The sequence below is a fragment of the Pituophis catenifer genome, unplaced genomic scaffold (genome assembly GCF_029215685.1).
Source record: "Pituophis catenifer annectens isolate HBS135680 unplaced genomic scaffold, rPitCat1.0.hap2 SCAF_4, whole genome shotgun sequence".
NCBI classification, from domain to species: domain Eukaryota; kingdom Metazoa; phylum Chordata; class Lepidosauria; order Squamata; family Colubridae; genus Pituophis; species Pituophis catenifer.
Window position 1 is genome coordinate 74,274,591 of NW_027256884.1, and position 20,955 is coordinate 74,295,545.

The window sequence follows — 20,955 nt, forward strand, 5'->3', positions numbered from 1 at the left end:
TTTTAAAATCATTTTGTTTTCCAACTGAGCAAGACTCCTTACCGTTCTGCAGGTGCTTTTAGGCATTTCAACACAAATTTTGATTTTGCAATGTAAGTAAACCACTGAACCATTGACAAATGAAAAGATTTTCAGTTTAAATCGGGCTCGGTTGGATATCCCATTTGCAATCATTTTGGTGTTTGTATTTGGAACTGGACAACTGAAAAAGAAAGCTCAATTAAACATTTAAAGAAGCATAGACTTTGATCTATATAGATTTACAGTTCTATTTATAATCAGACAAAAATGTGGTAATTTTCCAAAAAGAGAGTATCACAGTATTGCTGTTCCATTTGCAGCTATTAAATGGCTGACAGTTCTAGTAATGATAGTAAAATATTTCACTAGTCTATAAATCTCTTCTGTTTCATAGAGATCTGATGACATCTAGGAGGGATATGAATCAACAAGTGACTTATATAAATTCAAATAAGTAAGTAAGTAAGTAAGTAAGTAAGTAAGTAAGTAAGTAAATAGTAGCATCATAACATTCTTTGAACATGCTTCATAATGTATACAATTGCCCGCTGGAGACTGAAGCCATTATTCTCCCTCCCCTTCTTATTGCAGAAGTAACCAACAAGCAGCTCCCCAAGTTGAGGTACTTCAACTCAGGCATTCAGCCATTGGCCATCTGTCATCTGCTTCCTGACAAGTACTCTCCTCCACCAACACATATAGAAAATTCCCTTGCTGCTACCTCTGCCAACTTCTCACAACAGTGAAGTTTATAAAAGCAAACCTGGCCACTGGTATAACATATACCTCCATTTAATTCACTGAAAGTCTGCAGACATGTATGTTAGAAAGAGGAATGGTTTTTCTCATCTATTTTCATTTTATTCCTACCCTAGCCCTACTTCTTCATGTCTTTGATTTGATTGCTAAAATTATCTATGTGGAATGATGGAACAGCTCAAGCACTAAAGCCAGAAACCAAAAATTCAGAATGCATTTATTGTGAAATGTTTCCCCATTTTATAAATATTATCTAAATAATTTCCATAACCAAGTAGATGAATATAATTAAAACAAATATACCTAAGCAGCTAAGAGGCTGAAGCCAAGAAATAATAGCTTGTATTAACTAATAAATTGAAATGTCACCATTACAAAAAAGAGTAGATTTACATTGCTGGTGTTTCAACTTTAAGATTATAAAAGCTGATATCATTCTATAAATTTTTGTGTTTATTATTCACAAGGTTTGTAATAACATCTTAATACATTGTGTATACTGTACCCGCCATGTATAAAATGAAATGTGTGAGGATCCATTGAGTTATTGGTTGGGGTTGCCCAACATTGGCCAACAACCACCCTGAGTTTCTTGCTTCTTGTTTGAACTCCCACCTCAATCATTACATTATCACTGCCAGAGATGCTGAAATTTGGCGGAATTGGAGAATTGCCAATCAACAATCGCATTTCTGTTAAGAAGTGTCCAGATCCATGTAAATCTTCAAAAATGGTATAAATTCTGAAAGGCAAGGAGCCATTGTTAACATTGGTAGACTAGTTTTGTAAACTATGTCCTGTGTCTGCACAGTAGCAGTATTATTTTCATAAAAGAATAAAGTGGCTCCTTGTTCAGTTTTCAGCCAAGGAAATAGAAAGGATACCACTTTTTACTTGTGCAATATCTAGAAAAAAAATTAAAGACAGTTGCATAAATATTAAGAGTGTGAATAATTAAAATCAAAGATTGTTAGAATTTGATTACTATATCGGTGTCAACAAATTAAAAGCTTTTGGTTTTTTAAAATTCTATTTCACATTACTTTATTAGGACTGTCTTATACTATTTTTACTCCTTTCTATAGGGAAATTTCTTAGAAAGACATAATTTGACTGCAAATATTCATAAAACCTGAAATATTTCATGTAAGTAAAGTTTACTCTGTCTTGCAAATAGCAATAGCAATAGCACTTAGACTTATATACCGCTTCATAGTGCTTTATAACCCTCTCTAAGTGTTTACAGAGTCAGCATATTACTCCCAACAATCTGAGTCCTATTTTACTGACCTTGGAAGGATGGAAGGCTGAGTCAGCCTTGAGCCTGGTGAGACTCAAATGACTGAACTGCTGGCAGTCGGCACATGGCAGTAAGCAGAATTAGCCTGTGGTACTGCATTCTAACTACTGTGCCACCATGGCTCTTTTAGTAATTGGAAATATAACCCTAAGCCTATAATTGCTCCCTATTGCTACTTCCAGACATTAAATGTAAGTAGTACATGAAAAGATAAAAATTGTAGTTGAGTTACCTGTATTTGGATACAGTGTCTAAAAGGAAGGTCAGCTCTGAATATCCCCCTCTCTTTTGCAGAAATTATCTTTTAAATTCTGTATTTTGGACTTCTGCAACAATTATTTGATGTCTAAAATAATATAGTTGGTTCTTATCTCCTAAGAAGTTACTTACCCTTCTGAAGTATATCCAGATGAAGTTAAGAGATCGTTCTGAAAGATGCAGTGAATTTGACTTGAAATCTTTAAGTGGTGGATAATCCCATGGGAAGAATAATCATTGCGAAGAACAGTTCTTGCAATGGTGTGTGTGGTATTCTGTAAAAGAAATGCAACAGAGAAAGATATATTGAATTTGTATTTTTTTATTTTTTTTTTTAGTTTAAAAGATAGCAAACAGGAGTGGGAAAAAGTAGATACGTGTAGGCTGGGCTATAAAGTAAGTAAAACAGTAAAATGAAGAACCATGCACGACCTGCTGATTATATAAGGATTGTATTCTATTCATTTAGTTGATCTATTCATAATTAGTTTATTTCAACTGAGGAATTTAATATGTAGAAGATCCTTGGAAAAAACAAGAATTACATTACAGTAACAGAAAAGCATGAGAAATACATTTCAGAAACAATTTGTTTAAACTGTGAATCAGCGCCCCAAATCCTGCCCTGCCATGTGGTCTTTATGGATAGCGCCTGCATAATTTATCGTTATTATCATCTTTTTTTCTAAGAAAAAACCTTATTAAGAAAGTGGAATGACATGTAATACTGTATTCAGCATTAATAATTCTAAAAACCTTATATTAATTATTCCAATTTACCTCTTCTTAATGTTTGATTAGAACTGATTTAATTTACTCTCGAGTAAAAGACTTACAGTTTGTATTTCAGTTTCACATTCGTTCCAATCTGTCTGAAGTACCACGTGACTAGAATTACTGGAGGTTACGTTGCAGCGTGGATTCCCTAGGTACAAGGAAGTTTCTGGGATAGATTGCTGGTGCAGAAAGTCCTTCTTAATGGAGATGACAATTTTTTCAAACTCACAGAGTACTTGAACTGCCTCCTTAATTGAACCAGCAGCAGAATTGTTAATCAAGGACAACTTCTGAGGTAAATCATAAATGTTTGTTGTTTGATTTATATTTTTCTTATTAATTGTAGTGTTGGCAGTTGCATTCTCCAAGCTTCTGCCACTACTAATAGAAAAGTTATCCTTGGCAGATGAAGGCATGGGGTCTGAAGTATATGGATAGGTCAAGGGTAAAGCTGTGCTGCTCCATTCCTTTGGTCGTTCATCTCCAGAACTAAGGCTGGAAGAAAGTACTATAAAGTAGGGAAAAGATATTGAAAATTGCATTATACAACTCATTTTTCCCGCACAAAGAATTACAGTAAATTTTGAGATCTATCCTTCGAGAAGCCTTCCCGTTTGGAAATCATTTGTATGCACTCCAAAACCACCCCTTCCCTCCTCTACTTTGCCCTTCCTATCCGCATAGCATTTTCAGCAGGCTTGTAGGTTTGGAGCTCACAGAGTGCATATTCAGCCAACTATTGCCCAGCCTGAGCTAGCTGAACACAGAGAATGCCAGCCAATGGATGCTCACTGTCTCAGCTTCAAACTTGCCCAATCTGTAAATTAACAAAACACTGTCTTCTTTCATAAAATAATTTTCTTTTCCCAATCCCCCAATTTATTCAGAGTTCATGCATTTAGAAACATGTGTTTACATTTGTATGTTGGTCTACAAAATAACGGGAGCTTTACTGACAACTGTAAAAGAATCTTCATCTCTCAATGATGTCAGATCAACCTTGCAAGTGAAATCTGGTTTTCTAGCAAATTTTGAGAATGTTACATAACTGTAAACTTTCATGCTGCATTTATGAGAGGTCCTTCCCAAGGTGGACAGAAGAAAATTTGAAGTGAGGCAGATAAAGCACCCTACCCAATGAGAAAAAGAAATCACTTGAAATAGCAATAGACTTAGATTTATATGCTGCTTCAAAGTGCTTTACAGCCCTTTCTAAGTGGTTAACAGAGTCAGCATGTTTCCCCCAACAATATGGGTCCTCATTTTACTGACCTCAGAAAGATGGACGGCTGAGTCAACCTTGAGCCGGTGAGAATCAAACTACTGAACTGCTGGCAGCAGGCAGTCAGCAGAACTAGCCTGCAGTACTGCATTCTAACCACTGTGCCACCACGGTTCTTATACCCAATCATTTCACTGGGATGTTTTTTACATGTTTCTAAAGTATTATTTTAATTACTTGAAAGGGATGAAGAAGTATAGTTTTTTTTTAAAAAAAATAAATCTATTCGAGCTTCATTCAAGGAGGATACTTAATCAGCATTTTATATTATAGCAGTAAGATGTCTAATATTTTATCATTTACCATTTAATTACTTCGGTAGCATTGTTATAATGTTAGAAACTCTGCAGATCATTCTTGAAAAAGACTGCTGACTCTATTAATTCATATAATGACATGTACCTTAGGTTTATGTTTGCTTACAGTTTTCTTTGATAAAGGAATGAGTTGAACCCCTTCCAGGTTGGGAATAAATACAAGCATCCAATACAACCTCTGCTTTTTTAATTTGTTTCTTGTTGTGAAAAGAATCAGGACACAGGCCTAGTTTTGCTCAGCAGGCCAGCCCATCAAAACTCAGACAAAGCCTAACCTCCCCCTTCCCCCTCTCCTTCCTCCTCAAGAGCAACTGGGATCCTGTTTCAATGAAGGAAAGATTGGCTAGAAGATGGATTTACCATCCATCTGCAGCCCCCTCAACACTATTCAGTTCCTATGTCAGTTTTATCAAAGTACCAATGTAAAAGAATTTTTGGCTTTACCATCATCTCAAAAAGTTTCCTTTATCAGTCAGCTACAACCGCCTTTTATTTTCCTGGGAAGGAGGATGACACTAAAGAAGAGTGCATCAGTCTCTAACCCAGCCTTCCCCAGTCTTAATCTGATGTGTGGATTTCAAGTTCTAGGATTCTCAGTAATAGCTTTTGTGGGTGGCATCCAATGTCTCCCAATGCCACCCACAATTTTTCTTCCCAAGAAGAGCCATATCAGGTTTAAAAGTAGCCTTAGTGATCAGTAGTGGAGGAGTACTTAAAGTAAAGTCAATACTTCATTAGAAAAGATTTGTGGCTATCTCAATATTGATAGGCAAATCAAGTTGAGGAAACTACAGGTGTTAGAATGGCCTTTTGCAGGGACAGGTTCAGATGACTGGACCTTGCCCACTCCATGAACAAGAGCTTCCGAGAGTGTATGTAATCCTTTGCACAGGGACCACAAGTTTGAAGTAACAATTCCATGGCAATAAGAATAACAGAGTTGGAAAAAAATGAAAATAAATATTGAAACCTTGCCTTCACAGTTTCTCCCAGGTCTCTCAGAATTTACACTGACAAATCCTTCTTTGCATTTGCATTCATAAGACCCATAAATATTGTAGCAGGATGCATTAGGAGAACAATCTGTTTCCTCTCTCTCACATTCATTGTTATCTGTTTTTTAAAAAATATAATAAAAGAGAGCAGTAATACATGAGTTTGTGATTATTATTTAGCATGCTGGAATACTTTGATATTTCTATACTTAAAATGTCAGTACTTTTGTTCTTTTGAATGAACATCATTTTAATACCACACTACTTACTACAATTCATGATTAACTCACAAACTCCATGAGAAGTAAATACTGTATGCAAATATAATGACTGAAGTAAACATAATTAGAATATCATTTTGGAATTCCACTGCCCTTGGAGAATATTGGTCTGAGTTTTAACTGCTTATGAAATTAATCTATGAAAGTAAAAGAAACTATTATTTACCGTATATGGAAAGACTGCTATTATCAACCTCGAAAAGGATGCTGTTTCGAAAAGCTTCAAGAAGAGACCCAGAAACATTCCTTGCATCCATGTCTATTGGAATCAGGAGGCTGAAGTTGACCACAATGCTTCCTGGGGTAATACTTACTATTGAAATGTTAATCATACCAGCATCCATTTTTTGAACAATATTAGGAGGCAAAGATGTTCGGACCTGTTACCAAAACAGAATCATGAATTTGTGTATGTATTTGTTCTGAGAATTATTTTGATTGCATGATTTGAAGGAGGACATACAGATTTTTTAAAAATTATTTGTTTGTTTGTTTCCCACTTTTATATTTATGCAAATAACTCAAGATGGCAAACATATCCACACACCTGCCTCCTCCTATTTTCCCCACAACAACAGCCTTGTGAGGTGAGTTGGGCTAAGAGAGTGCCTAGCCAAAGATCACCCAGCTGGCTTTCATGCCTAAGTAGAACTAGAACTCACAGTTTCCTACTTTCTAGTCTGGTGCCTTAAAACACTTGACCAAACTGACTTACTTATTTACTTAATGGTTGAATAAAACCATATAGAACATTCAGAAGATGGGATGAAGTTGCATCCAACAAGATTTCTCAATAACCAACCAATGTCATTGAACTACCTTTCTAATTGTTTAACTGAGGATAGCCATATGCATTCTTAAAAGCAAAATAAAGAAACTAACATATAGAGATAGTAGACTGCAGGTAGTCCTTGGTTTATGACCACAGATAAGCCCAAAATTTATGTAGCTAAGCAAGACATTTGCTGTGAGTTTTTCCCCACTTTACAACCTTTCTTGCCAGAGTTGTTAAGTGAATCACTGCAGTTGTTAAATTAGTAACATGGTTGTTAAATGATTCTAGCTTCCCCACTGACTTTGCTAGTCAGAAGGTCACAAAAGGGGATCATGTGATCCTAGGACATTGCAACAGTTAAAAATATGAGTCATTTGCCAAGCGTCTGAATTTTGATCAGGTGACCATGGGAATGTTACAATGGTTATAAGTGTGAAAAACAGCCATTAATCACTTTTTTTAGTGTTGTTGTAACTTCGAACAGTCACTAAATGAACTGTTGTAAATCAAGGACAGCCCGTATTTCCATAAGCATATACTTGCTTTGTTATTGCAAGTAATATGCAATTTAGTTGCATATTCATAGTCTCAATCTGTGTTTTCTAAAGTTTCCTAAAGTAGTCCTAGGACACTTTGGTCTCCCAGGATCATCTCAAGCATCCTCAAAATAAAAATTATTTGCCAATTTATGTGGAAAAATAATGTAAGATCCCATCATGAGAAGTGGTAGCAGCACCAAATGCATAATTTTAAATGAGGTAATGTTGGTAAACACAAGTAGACCTCGACTTACAACAGTGACTGTTTAGTAATTGTTCAAAGTTACAATGGCAAAAAAGTGACCATTTTTCACACTTACAACCTTTGTTAGCAGCCCCATGATCATGTGATCAAAATTCAGATGCTTGGCAGTTGGTTCATGCTTATGACCGTTGCCATGTCCCAAGATCATATGATCACCTTTTGCAACCTTTTGATGAGCAAAATCAATGGGGAAGCCAGATTCACTTAACAATCACGGTACTAATTTATCAACTGCAATGATTCACTTAACAACTGTGGCAAAAAATGTCATAAAATGGGGGGAAACTCACTTAATAAACGTCTCACTTAACAACAGAAATTTTCGGCTATTTTTAGTTTTGTAATTTTTATCCCCATTTCAGATTTGCAAGTTGCAACATTGCCATAGAATTATTATTCCACATTATGGTCTTATCATGGGACATGATGGACTCTGTATCCTAGATCGTACTCGATAAAATAAATATCTGATTATGTCCATTATAGAGCTGTCTCATTTTTAAAAAAGTATCATCACCATCATCATCATCATCATCACCATCATCATCATCATCATCACCATCATCTTACTTCATTAAGAAACATGTTTGAAAAACGTTGGTGCTTTTCACTTCTTGAATTACTGAACTCTGAGCTATAGTTCAGATTCACTATCCTAACCGTCCCATTAAACTTCTGGGCAGCTGCAAGATATGAGAAGATGACCAAAGTTAGACAAGCATTGTTAGTTAAAATAGGAGTAATCAGTTTGTGGGCAGGTTCTAGACATCAAATACATAATGCCAATTCACTTTTACACTTCAAATAGAAAATCAAAAGAATATCTTAAAAGCAACTGAAAAGAAGCAACTTTACATTTGGAGACACAAGTGATATTTACCATCTGAGTGTTTTGTCTCTACAATCAAAGATTTGCAGAACAGTTTTTGCTCTTTTGAACAAATAAAATAATTGTGAAAACAACATAGTGATGAAGATTAAAATATCACATTCATCATATACTACCGTATGTACAAATATTAGCAAACTAAATCAAATAGTCTGGATTAGTAGCTAACAATATTTATCATGCACAATATAATTTTTTTAAAAAGTAGAAAAAACAAAAAAAGAACCCCAAAGTCCTCTTTCTTTGTCCATCTATTACCATTTGTTAAAAAGAAATGTGTTGATGATTAGCATATAGCAACAATTATTACTGCAAAAATGATATATTTAGAACACAACTATTATTATGTTATATTCTAATTATTCTGGATATTCACCTACCCACTGCGAATCAATGGATTCAATAATCAATAATTTTGATTACTTTCTTTGTAAATTCCAAAAATCCTAAATATAACCAAGGGGAACATTTTCAGAAGTTGCAATTACTCTAAACTTGATTCCGTAAATAGGAAGGATATTTGGAAAGAGAATAGCATGCTAGTATGCTAGATATCTGATGTTACTGACTCTCTGTTCATATTTATTTAGGTTAAACTGGAAAGGTAACACTTTCTGTTATGGACATCTGCAGTAGTAGATGCACGCTATGATATTTTATGTTGCTTTACCTGTCTTAACTTTGCGCTGCATGGTTTTACTTTCATTTCCATAAAAGACTAGCTTTATTTTAACAGTGTACAAAGTTCCTGCTTTTAGTTCGGAAATATTCAGATGACTGCTTTGGGTTTTAACCTTCTTTATCAACTGTTCCTCCTCAAAAAAAAGAAAATGGAAAGTAGTATTTGCTGGAAAATGTGTAGTCCAGGAAATCTGAAAGCTAGTATTTGTCACATTGGAAAAAAATATTCTTTCAGCTGGAAATGGTGCTGAAAAGACAAAAGGAAACAACTGAATCCATTCTTAGAATTATCTATCACATTTGTTTTATGAACAATTTGATGGTTTATTAAAAAGAATCTTTGATAGTATAGAAACCTGTTGCTTGGATTTTTTTTCTCAGCCCCAACTAGAGAACGGGTTTAGATCAGAGGTTCCGAATCCTGGTTCCGTGGACCAGTACTAGTCCATGGTCTGTTGGGAACTGGGTTGTCCAAGTGGTGGGTGAGCACATTAAACTTCATTCACACAGGTGCAGAATCTAGGTTGTGCATGCAAAATCACCCCCCTCCCCCCGCCACCACTATTGCCATCGTTGTCACCATTGCTGCAGCCAGTCTATGGGACCAGAAAGGTTGGGGACATTTGGCTTAGATGATACCTATCTGGTTAATCTTTGGACAAAGCTAAAAAAGAACCTAAATAATAAATGATACAATTTTGGAAGAATAGTTAATTGTATGAAAACTTTTCTTCTATTGTGACCCTGCTCATGTAATTAGTGCAAATAATGAACACCTATTTTAGGGGGCGCAGTGGCCTCACTGCTAAGATGCTGGGCTTGTTGACTAGAAAGTTGGCAATTTGAGACCCAAGCACTGTGTGACAGGGTGAGCTACCATTCCTGCTCCAGCTCCTGCCATCCTTGCAGTTTGAAAGCACGCAATTGCAAGCAGATAACTAGATACCACTTTGGTGGGAAGTAACAGTATTGTGTGCACCTCCACATATAGTCGTGTTGGCCACGTGACCACAGAAGCCTCCTCGGACAATGCTGACTCCCTCAGCTAGGAAACGGAGATGAGCACCAATCCCTAGAGTCAAACACAACTGGACAAGGGAAACCTTTATCTTTTTATTTTACAAACAAAGGAACTGGTTGGGCTAGGTATTTGTTTAAATCCCATGAAAATATTAGAACTTCAGTGTTCTTTTTTCTTTCTTTCTTATTTATTTAAATGGAACCACTCCTCTGGCTTGTTGCCACTAGCGTCCATTTTCTAAACCACGCTGCCTTTCTCATTGTAATAACCTATTACTTTTAAAGTCAATGCTAAAATAAAGGTATACTCACCACTAAAATTTGTAGCAAGGGAGACTGTCATATTCTCCTTGAAAGAGGAAGGTGATGCTGTACTGTTTCTTTCATTAGACCAGGAGTTGTTATTTCCCCCCACATGGCTATCAAGGGTATGGTTCAAAGCATGAAATTTGGGGTTTTCGGTTACATTCATGGCTATAATATTCTCAGAACTTCTTTCAATTGAGAAGCTAGGTGTGCTGGCTTCTACTGTAGGTTCATTTCTCTTAAAAGAATAGGTTTCTATGTTTGAAACTCCAAGTGATGAGGTTATTGAAGAGTTTTGCTGATCTTGGGTGGTCCATCTCTCTTCAGCTACAGTTCCATTTGAGACTGTTACATTGCCCGACCATTTTGGAGCCAAAGTAACTGTTTCTGGGCTATTTAAGCTATCCTTAACTGTTTCTGGGCTATCGCTGAAATTCCCTAATATGTTCATCTTCTGAGATGTTGCCAATGTCTTCTCTGCTGGAAGAGTGCTTGACTCCTGGATGCCACTAGAGGGCAGCACTGTTGCTTCAGTATACTTAGTGAAAGGTGACACTTCCTGTATTTCTGCCATTGAGAAAGGTGCGGTAGTTGTATAATCAGTTACATTTGATCCCTGTGTAGTAACAGGATCCACAATTTCACCTGAATAGCAACATTTTGTACATAGTAAGTATAAATGTAATAATACAGAGTGATACTTTCTTTCATTTATGCATGAAAAAAATATTAGCTACAATGAATTAATTATACATATTAATTAAGTTAGCTGCAATGAATTAATTATACAAATGAAACAGTAGCTAGCTCTGTTCATGCATTACTCCATGTAAGTAGGCTCCAAGTTCTAAATAATACAGGACCCATGTTGCATCTCCTTATTTAGCTATACTCCTCAAACTGCACCTGTTGAAAAGATTGAAAAGGAAACTAAACAAGAATGTTCAGGGGAGGTGAGTACTACAACTACACAATCAAATTCTTGCCCCTTTCTTACATGTGACATGTATGCAACATACGTCAAAAAAAATGTGGGATTTCAAGTGCATAGTTGCAGCCATTATCTTGACCTTTTTTTTTAACAAACTCCCCACGGCCAGATGTAAGCATCCTCTATGTCAAACTCGCCGTGTCACATTGCCGTCACGTGACATTTCATGATGTTTTTCATTCACGGAGCTGGGGTGGGCGTGGCCTGCACAGGACGCATCCAGCCATGGGATGTTAGTTTGACACCCCTGCTGTATGTGATCGGAATCTCTGAGTGCATCAGATTCCTAATCAAACAAAATCAGATTATTTTCAGGATTGCTTTTCCCACTATGAAACTGCTTAGTCATTTAGTTCCTTAGGAGAGACTTTTTTGAAGTTGCTTGATTCTCAGGCCTGATGAAATGGGCCTTTTCCTATGTAGCTTCAAGTCTGTGGACAATGCTCCCTAAGGACATTTGTTTTATCATCTCTTTTTGAAGGTGATAAAATACATCTCTTTTACAAAACTTTACATTATTCATTATTTGAAATGCTTATTTTAATTCTGATTTTGATTTTAATTATATTAACTTTTTATATTTTTAAAAGTTATTGTAGATCATCTTGAATGTTGGAAAAAGCTGTATAATAAATTTAATAATTGATTTTTAAAAATAATAAAATCAAAGAACCCTCACAGGTTCTTTCAGATTTTAATGCACCAAAGAAGACACTTTCCTAATTAATGGGAATAAAAAAATCCTTCATCAAAGTATAAATCTTAGGGTATTTTTTTACCTTCACAGTTTCTGCCTGGTCGGGCTGGATTGGCATCTGTGTCTGTCTTGCATCTGCATATATATGAACCCACTGTATTTATACATTCTGCAGACATACTGCAATCGTTTTCTGCTCTACATGCACACTCATCCCAATCTGAAGTTCAAAAACCAACATTAAAAAAAAACAAAGATTAGGTTAAATTGGATGATAACAAGAAGCAAAGCATAAGCTCTTACTTTTATCATCCTCAGGAAATCCAGAATATTTGTCTCTGCAATTGTGGTTGCCAAGTCATCAAGAATATTTTTCAAATACATTTTTTATTTTTTGTTCACCTTTGAAATAGTGTGCAGCATCCTGAAAATCTAAATCTCACCTTAGGAAACATCAAAGATATTCACTGCTTTCGGAGGTTAGGGTGAAATTAACAGGGTTTCCCATTTCTTTCCAAGGCTAAAATAAAACAAGGAATCTTCCAAGCTATTCTTGGTCATTATGAGAATCCACAGAAAATGAACACACATCTAGATCCTATCTTAATTGTTACGTGCAGGTCAGGGGTGGGTTCTACTTACCTTTACTACCAGTTCACAGTGGGGCCGCACACACGCTCTTCTGTGCATGTGCAGAAGCATTTTGAAGATGTCAGGGTCGGTGAGCGGAGCCTCCTGCCGGTTTTACTACTGGTTCTATAGAACCGGTGCAAACCAGGGGCAACCCACCACTGGTGCAGGTGCTCCCACTGTAATTTTGGTTTTGGAATTACTCACAATATGTCCAAAACTGGCACGATCAATGTCACAATCCAGATTATGCATCCTTTTTTAAAAAGGTGATACCAAGTAAGTGACAGACACATATTTCAGCTAGGTACAAAAAGTATCATACATCTGTGGAAATTTGGATGCTTTTGTGATCTGGGAGTCAGAATTTCCTGTTTTAGATGCAGCTATTAATTCAATACCAGCATTTCATGATTCATTGTCTATGGTACACTATTGAAAGCTAAACACTTTTGGATATTGTAACAGAGACCTTATTAGATAGTACTATCCAGTGGTGAAATGCTACCGGTTCGCACTGATTCGGGCGAACCGGTAGTGATAAAAGCTACCGGTTCGAGCGAACCAGTAATAAAAAAAAAAGCTATCTGTTCATCCGAACTGGAATTTCCGACGATCAGCTGTGCCATGCAATTTATATTTGTTAGAAAGCTTTCTAGCAAATCTAAATCACGTGGCACAGCTGTTTCCCCCCCCACACTGTTCTACTTACTTTGTTAAGCCTCCTTTTTCCACGTGAAGCACGTGTTTGGCATGCACTGCGCATGCACATGTGTGCAGCGTGTTTGATGTGCAATGCACTTGCTCGCACACTGTGCTTTTGGCACCCACTGCGCATGCATGGGCAGCAAACCAGTGGCAATCCGCGGAGGATTTCACCACTGGTACTATCACAAGTACTTGTACAAATTTGCTCACAATTTTTCCATTGGAGAAATCCTCATTTTACATGATAAAAGTCTTGAACCATTGAATATCACACAGCAGGTTATATAAATTATTTAAATATGATTCATGAATGTCTCACAATTGCACTGGTTTCTCTGGAGAACTAGTTAGGTACTTAAAAAAAAGAAAAGGAAGACAGATTGATAGCTTCTTACCCAAATTATTGTGTTTAGGAGGCATCCACTACAATGCCATAGTACCAGGGTAGACAGCTACAGGACTGAATTTGATTGGATTGGATTGAATACTTTATTTGGCCAGGTGTAGTTAGACACACAAAGAATTTGTCTCCGGTACAGAAGCATTCAAAGCAGCAGAATAATAGTAATAATACTAATAAAAGAGGGAGTAAAGAAGATAATAAGGATAAATACTACTACAGCCACACTACATGCGCGACTCGTGTCCTGGGTTGTGCAGAGTCTCAGGCCCAGGGTCCGCGGCTGATGTTGTGTAATGCCAGGTCGGTCATTAATAAAGCCCCCCTCATTTGTGATCTTATTTTAGAGGGGGGTGCGGACCTGGCAGGTATTACGGAGACCTGGTTGGGCCAAGAGGGGGGGGTCCCCCTCGTTGAAATGTGCCCACCAGGTTTCCGTGCATTTCATCAGCCAAGGGCCCAGGGGAGGGGTGGGGGAGTGGCGGTGATTATTAGGGAGAGTCTTTGTCCGAGGGAGACCACTGTTCCTCAGATAGCCGGATGTGAGTCCCTCTTTGTGAAGTGGGGCCGTGGGGTGCAGATGGGTTTGCTGACTGCGTACCTGGCTCCCTGCCACGTGGCAGCGACCCTGCCCGAGCTACTCGACGTCATTGCCGGGGTGGCGGTTGACACCCCCAGACTTATTGTCATGGGGGATTTCAACCTTCCGTCTGCGAGTGAGGCGTCAGAGGCGGCTCGGGAGTTCATGGCTTCCATGACGGCCATGGACCTGACCCAGTTAGTTCAAGGCCCAACTCACATAGGGGGACACACTCTGGACCTGATTTTTGTCTCTGGTCAGTGGTTGAATGATCTTGGTAGAGGGGATCTAGACATCAAACCCTTGTCATGGACAGATCATTCGCTCCTTCACTTAGACTTTCCTACCGCTTTCCCCCGCCGCAGGGAGAGGGAACCGACCAAATGGTTCCGTCCCAGGCGCCTGATGGACCCCGAAAGGTTCCTGATGGAGCTTGGGCCGTTTCCTGAGACTCTGGCACACGACTCGACTGAAGAGCTGGTGGCCGCCTGGGAGAGTGCAGCCGCCAGAGCTTTGGACCACATCGTGCCTTTGCGGCCTCTGACCCGATGCCAATCTCAATTGGCTCCTTGGTTCTCTGAGGAGCTGAGAGAGATGAAGCGTCGGAAAAGACGCCTAGAGAGCATTTGGAGGACTAGTCAATCCGATTCCGACTGGACACAGGTGAGGTCTTATATCAAGACCTACCTAGTGGCGATAAAAGTGGCGAAATCTAACCATTTCTCCGCTCTTATCGCATCTGCAGAGAACCGCCCAGCCGCCCTGTTTAGGGTGACCCACTCCCTTCTTCGGGGGGGAGTGCGGGAAGATCCCTTGCAAGGCCGCGCTGAGGATTTTGTGCAATTCCTGCATGATAAAGTCGCTCGGATTCGGGATGGCTTGGACTCCGATTGGATGAGTCCAGGGGAGGAGACAGGGGCAGGCCTTGAGAATATTATCTGGGAGGAGTTTGAGCCTGTGGCTCCTGAGGATGTGGACAGGGTTCTGGGTAGGATTAGTGCCGCCACATGTTTATTGGACCCGTGTCCCTCCTGGTTGGTACTGGCCTCCCGGGAGGTTACACGAGGCTGGCTCCAGGGGATTATAACTGCTTCTCTGAGTGAGGGTGCCTTTCCCGCCGCCTTGAAAGAGGCGGTGGTGAGGCCCCTCCTCAAGAAGCCTTCCCTGGACCCGGCTGAATTAGCTAACTACCGTCCGGTCTCCAACCTTCGTTTTGTGGCGAAGGTTGTTGAGAGTGTGGTGGCACGACAACTGCCCGGGCACCTGGATGAAGCTATCTATCTAGACCCGTGCCAGTCGGGCTTCAGGCAGGGGCACAGCACAGAAACGGCATTGGTTGCGTTGGTGGATGATCTCTGGAAGGCTCGGGACAGGGGTTGCTCCTCTGTCCTAGTCCTATTAGATCTCTCAGCGGCTTTTGATACCATCGACCATGGTATCATGCTGCGGCGGTTAAGAGGGTTAGGAATAGGGGGCACCGTTCTGCGGTGGTTCTCCTCCTTCCTCTCCAACTGCTCGCAGTTCGTGTTGGCAGGGGGGCAGAGGTCGACCTCGAGGCATCTCGCATGGGGAGTGCCACAAGGGTCGGTCCTCTCGCCCCTTCTGTTCAACATTTATGTGAAGCCACTGGGTGAGATCATCCGTAGTTTTGGGGTGAAGTGTCATCTGTACGCTGATGATATTCAGCTGTACATTTCCACCCCAGACCACCCCAACGATGCCCTTGATGTGATGTCTCGCTGCCTGGAGGCCGTGCGGGTCTGGATGGGGAGGAACAGGCTCAGACTCAACCCGTCCAAGACCGAGTGGCTGTGGCTGCCGGCGTCCCGATATAGTCAGCAGGTGCCATCGCTGACTATTGGGGGTGAATCTTTGCCCCCCACAGAGAGGGCTCGCAATCTGGGTGTCCTCCTGGACGCACGGCTGTCTTTAGAAGAGCATATGACAGCCGTGGCCAGGGGGGCCTTTTATCAGGTTCGCCTGATCCGCCAGTTGCAGCCCTTTCTGGACCGGGACGCCTTGCGCACGGTCACTCATGCCCTTGTCACCTCCCGGCTGGACTATTGTAATGCTCTCTACATGGGGCTCCCCTTGAAGAGCACTCGGAGGCTCCAACTGGTCCAGAATGCGGCCGCGCGGGTGGTTATGGGCGCAACTCGTTGTGCCCGCGTGACACCCCTCCTGCGCGAGCTGCACTGGCTCCCAGTGGTCTTCCGGGTGCGATTCAAGGTGTTGGTTACCACCTTTAAAGCGCTCCATGGCATAGGACCCGGGTACCTTCGAGACCATCTTCTGCCACCAATAGCCTCCCACCGACCAGTCCGCTCCCACAGAGAGGGTCTCCTCAGGGTGCCATCAGCCAAGTTATGTCGGCTGGCGACACCGAGGGGGAGGGCCTTCTCTGTGGGAGCCCCAGCCCTGTGGAATGAACTGCCCCCGGAAATACGCAAGATCTCCGACCTCCGGGTGTTTCGTTGCGCATTGAAGACCCTGTTGTTCCGCCAGGCCGGGCTATCAACTTAATAATTTTAAATTGGGGTATTTTAAATTTTTGGGGTTTTAAATCGGCCAAATCTATTTAATTATTTTAATTTTTAATTATTGTGTCTTGTGTTTTTAAATTGGCTGTACACCGCCCTGAGTCCTTCGGGAGAAGGGCGGTATAGAAATAAAATTATTATTATTATTATTATTATTATTATTATTATTATTATTATTATTATTATTATTATTATTATTACATGGATTAGTGGACCTTAGGCAGCACTGAGAGAATTAAGATGTTTGTGGGCCTCAGAATCTCCTCCAAATTGAACATTTGTGGCCCAATTTCTCATCATTTTTAAGGACATTTTCTTGCCAGAAATCTGTAGGAAATTATATCACCAGTATTTAGATCTCTAATAACACATTTTAGCAGCGATCCCAGGGAGATATAGGAGTCCCCCACAAAAAAGAGATGTAGGTACATAAGACTACCAAATCTTAGATAGCTAACACTGCTTCATAAAATAACTAAACTATAAGCCAGACTTTGAATTAGTTAATATACCTTCCACTGAAGAGCTCTTTGGGTCAATTCCAAGCATAGAACTGTTATGAAGTGATGCAATCATTGAGTCAAATGCAGATAAGTCTTTTGGAAATTTTAGATCTTGTATTATGATTTTAAGCTTCACAATAATACTTCCAGCTTTAATGGAATCCACTTGTACTTTCAGCTTCCTGGATAGGTGTAATGCATTCATACTTGAAGGATATGAATTCTTAATCTGAAAACAGATAAGAAAACTGTTGCTGTTTTAATGCCCTTGTGCATGCATACACACACACACACACAACCTCAGACATACACACTGAATTTCCTTCTTGCTGTCATTTTTCTTTATACAGTATTTTCTGCATACTGCAACTAAAAATAAATAAGAAAATCACTGAAGTTGATAGTTGCATTACATAAAATTTATTCTGAGATTTCAAATATATAATGGGTTTTAGCATTACCTCAGCCATCAAAGTTCTAGAAAAATTCTGGTATTCTCTGCTGCTCACATTGAGAAACTGGTCAGTGAAGTTATAGTTCAAGATCCTTAGAGTTAAACCAAATATCAAGGCATCTAAAAGATACAGTATTAGTATACAGTATTAAAACAGTGATACAATGAGAGGTAAAACATATGAGAGCAGACAAATTAATAAAACCCTAATGCTCCCCAAATCCTAATTAGACATTTAAGGCACTTCAGATTTACAGTACTATCAGATCAAATTAGGGAGCTTTTTAAGAGAAAGATTTACCTGTTAGAAAAATTTTTTAATTGAATAAAATAGCAGATATAATTGCATACAGTACCTGTTTTCACAATTCTACTGGAGGTAATATTTTTGCCACAAGCTTCATAGCTGATGTTCATTGTATACATTACACCTGCTTCTAGATTTAACATAGTTAGCTTCATATCTGTGGTTTCCATTCTTTCAACAAGTTCCTTGTCTTTGTACACTTCTGCTCGGAATGAATGGTTCTGCAAAGAATTTATACTCCAAGATGCTTCAAAACTGCTGCTAGTTACATTGAAGATCTTGTGGTTTTTAATAGAAGGAGAATCTGCAACAACAAATGTGTGAGTGCTATCATATTCGAGGGAAATAAAAACCTTCTGCGGTCATATTTTGTGTGGCTAAGGAATGATAGGCATGCACTTTAATTGCATAAAATAGTTTGTTTAGTATTTCCTTTTAGCAATAAATGAAGTCAATGCAGAATTTGATTCATGGGCTGAGGGGCAGAAATTCTTTCTTCAACCTTTAGGGTAGAAATATAAGGTGCTCTATCTTGGCATTCCTTGTCTTTAGAAGGTCAGCCTTTTGTGTGGTTTCTGAAAATTTGTACATTTTTGCCATGGAATGAAATTAAACAATAAGCTATTTAGGATTCAAGTTATTGATTTGGAAATTTGACTGGACCTAAATGGCTAGGGATTTTGTTTTCTATTCCACATTAATATAATAAGTAAGTGGTTGTTCCACTAAGATCATCTTACAAAATGATGAGGCCTATTTTATTTCTTGCTGTCATTTGGCTGAAGAAGGTGAAGAATGACACTAGTCATTAGAGCTGATTGGAAGTTCAGTCTATCAAATATTAGTCACCATCTCTGGAAAGCAAAAGATCGAATTTTAGTTAGTCTTCCTCTTGGAACCAAAGGAAGTTCACTCAAAGGTGCCCACACAGCAGTTTACTTGTTCTGTTATAATCAACTCATTTTACCCTGTTTCCCCCAAAATAAGACATCCCTTGATAATAATCGGGCTTTTGAGTGTATAAGAATAAGGCCAAGCGCTTATTTCAGGGTTCAAAAAAATTAAGACAGGATCTTATTTTCAGGGAAACACGGTATTTTATTTAAGTCTAGCAAATGCACACAAAATTCAAATTTCAGGATTAAACTAAAATAATTCTTTGGCTATAATTTTCCAAGCAGCTCATATCTTCCATTATAAATGTTATGTTCAAATGCTTATCTTTTCCTGCTCCAGAGCTTCCGGTGCATTTCTTTGTGCAGTTGGGACATGTAGAAATGTTCCACTAAATTCAACAGAAAAATGTACATTTGCCTTCACATCAAGGCTATCAAAGTGAAAATGTCATCACATGTGTCCCTCAAGATTCAGGATTGTTTCCACTGAACATGTGGGACTCATGAACTGTTTCTGTTGGCCCCAAGGGTTGAATGGTCAGGTTAAAAGCTGACTCTTCAGATTGTTAGGGGCACAGTGAAGAAAAAGGAAATAAGTGGTTCAGTAATTGTGTCTTTACTTTGAAGCTTAAACTATTTGAAGACTAGTACCATACAGGGGTGAAATACTCCTGGTTCTGACCGGATCGCCCAATCCGATAGTGATGACAACGGGTGGTTCAGAGAACCAATAGCAAAAATCCCTGCCCACCCCCCATGCCCAGCTGAGCCGCACGATCATCAGAGGCTTTTTTTCTTACTTTTAAAAGCATTTTTTCTTCGGCCAAAAAAATGCTTTTAAAAGTTTTTTAAAAAGCCTCTGATGATCATGCGGCTCAGCTGGGATCATCAGAGCCTTTTAAAAGCATTTTTTTTACAACCTCTTCAGCCAAAGAGGTTGTAGAAAAAATGCTTTTAAAAGTAAAAAAGAAAGAAAAAAAGTTGGCTATGTCCACCCAGTCACATTACCCCCCCCCCCAATCAGATTTTCTCCAATCTGATCCCTTCTAAATGTATTAAACTGAAATTCCTATTACTGCTGGTCAGGAGATTAAGGAAAGAACCTTTGGCCTTAGGTCTACAGAAGAAACATAATATGAGGTCCACTCCAGGCAGCAAAGCAGCTTGCACAAATACTTCTCACAAGACCAAAATGCCACATTTCCTTTAAAAATCAGACATATAAAGATTTAGAAACTGAGTGAAAAAGCACTTTTTATTTATTTTTGAAAGGTACTCTGGGACCTGCAACTGAAATATTGTTCCCAATTGAATGCATAAACAAATTTATTGGATTATAGTTGCACAAATAATTCTGTGGTACTCCAAACAGTAAATCTCATATGCCAAAATTGATAGGAGTCAGATATGTATTCATTTATATAAAAGAATGTGCTTTGATTAAAGCAGTTAAAATATGAAGCAGAATGAGCAATTAAGCAATCATTAACATTCTTTAAGCACCAATGTATGACATCTTATGGTAATCATTAACATTCTTTAAGCAATAATCTATAAAAGATCTCAGCTTCAGCACTTCATTCTATAAATCTAACTTTTTCAAATGATATTAAGATTTTAAGAAAGTCTTCAAGGCAAAAGCTTTCTGATAAACTTTACTGAGCAGTAATCTATTATTCTGAAATGGTAAGATATACCTACAAACAAAATGTGCCAGTAAGTCCATTAATTTGTTTCATTTACATAAGTATTCATTGGTTCCCTTATATACAGAGAAATGCTAA

At 38.8% G+C, this 20,955-nt stretch overlaps 1 protein-coding gene across 1 annotated transcript in view; it reads right to left on the bottom strand.

The window, feature by feature from the left end:
- Positions 1 to 20,955, bottom strand: part of UMODL1 (uromodulin like 1) — a 44,230-nt gene that overhangs the window by 4,276 nt on the left and 18,999 nt on the right. The window contains exons 7-19 of the mRNA XM_070943493.1: positions 18,325 to 18,579; positions 17,976 to 18,088; positions 17,524 to 17,743; positions 12,236 to 12,373; positions 10,475 to 11,110; positions 9,129 to 9,386; positions 8,140 to 8,252; positions 6,157 to 6,370; positions 5,690 to 5,827; positions 3,175 to 3,623; positions 2,471 to 2,613; positions 1,286 to 1,522; positions 43 to 202 (exon numbers count right to left, since the gene is read on the bottom strand). Coding sequence (XP_070799594.1) covers positions 43 to 202; positions 1,286 to 1,522; positions 2,471 to 2,613; positions 3,175 to 3,623; positions 5,690 to 5,827; positions 6,157 to 6,370; positions 8,140 to 8,252; positions 9,129 to 9,386; positions 10,475 to 11,110; positions 12,236 to 12,373; positions 17,524 to 17,743; positions 17,976 to 18,088; positions 18,325 to 18,579 — 3,074 coding nt within the window. The remainder of the gene's footprint in view (positions 1 to 42; positions 203 to 1,285; positions 1,523 to 2,470; positions 2,614 to 3,174; positions 3,624 to 5,689; positions 5,828 to 6,156; positions 6,371 to 8,139; positions 8,253 to 9,128; positions 9,387 to 10,474; positions 11,111 to 12,235; positions 12,374 to 17,523; positions 17,744 to 17,975; positions 18,089 to 18,324; positions 18,580 to 20,955) is intronic.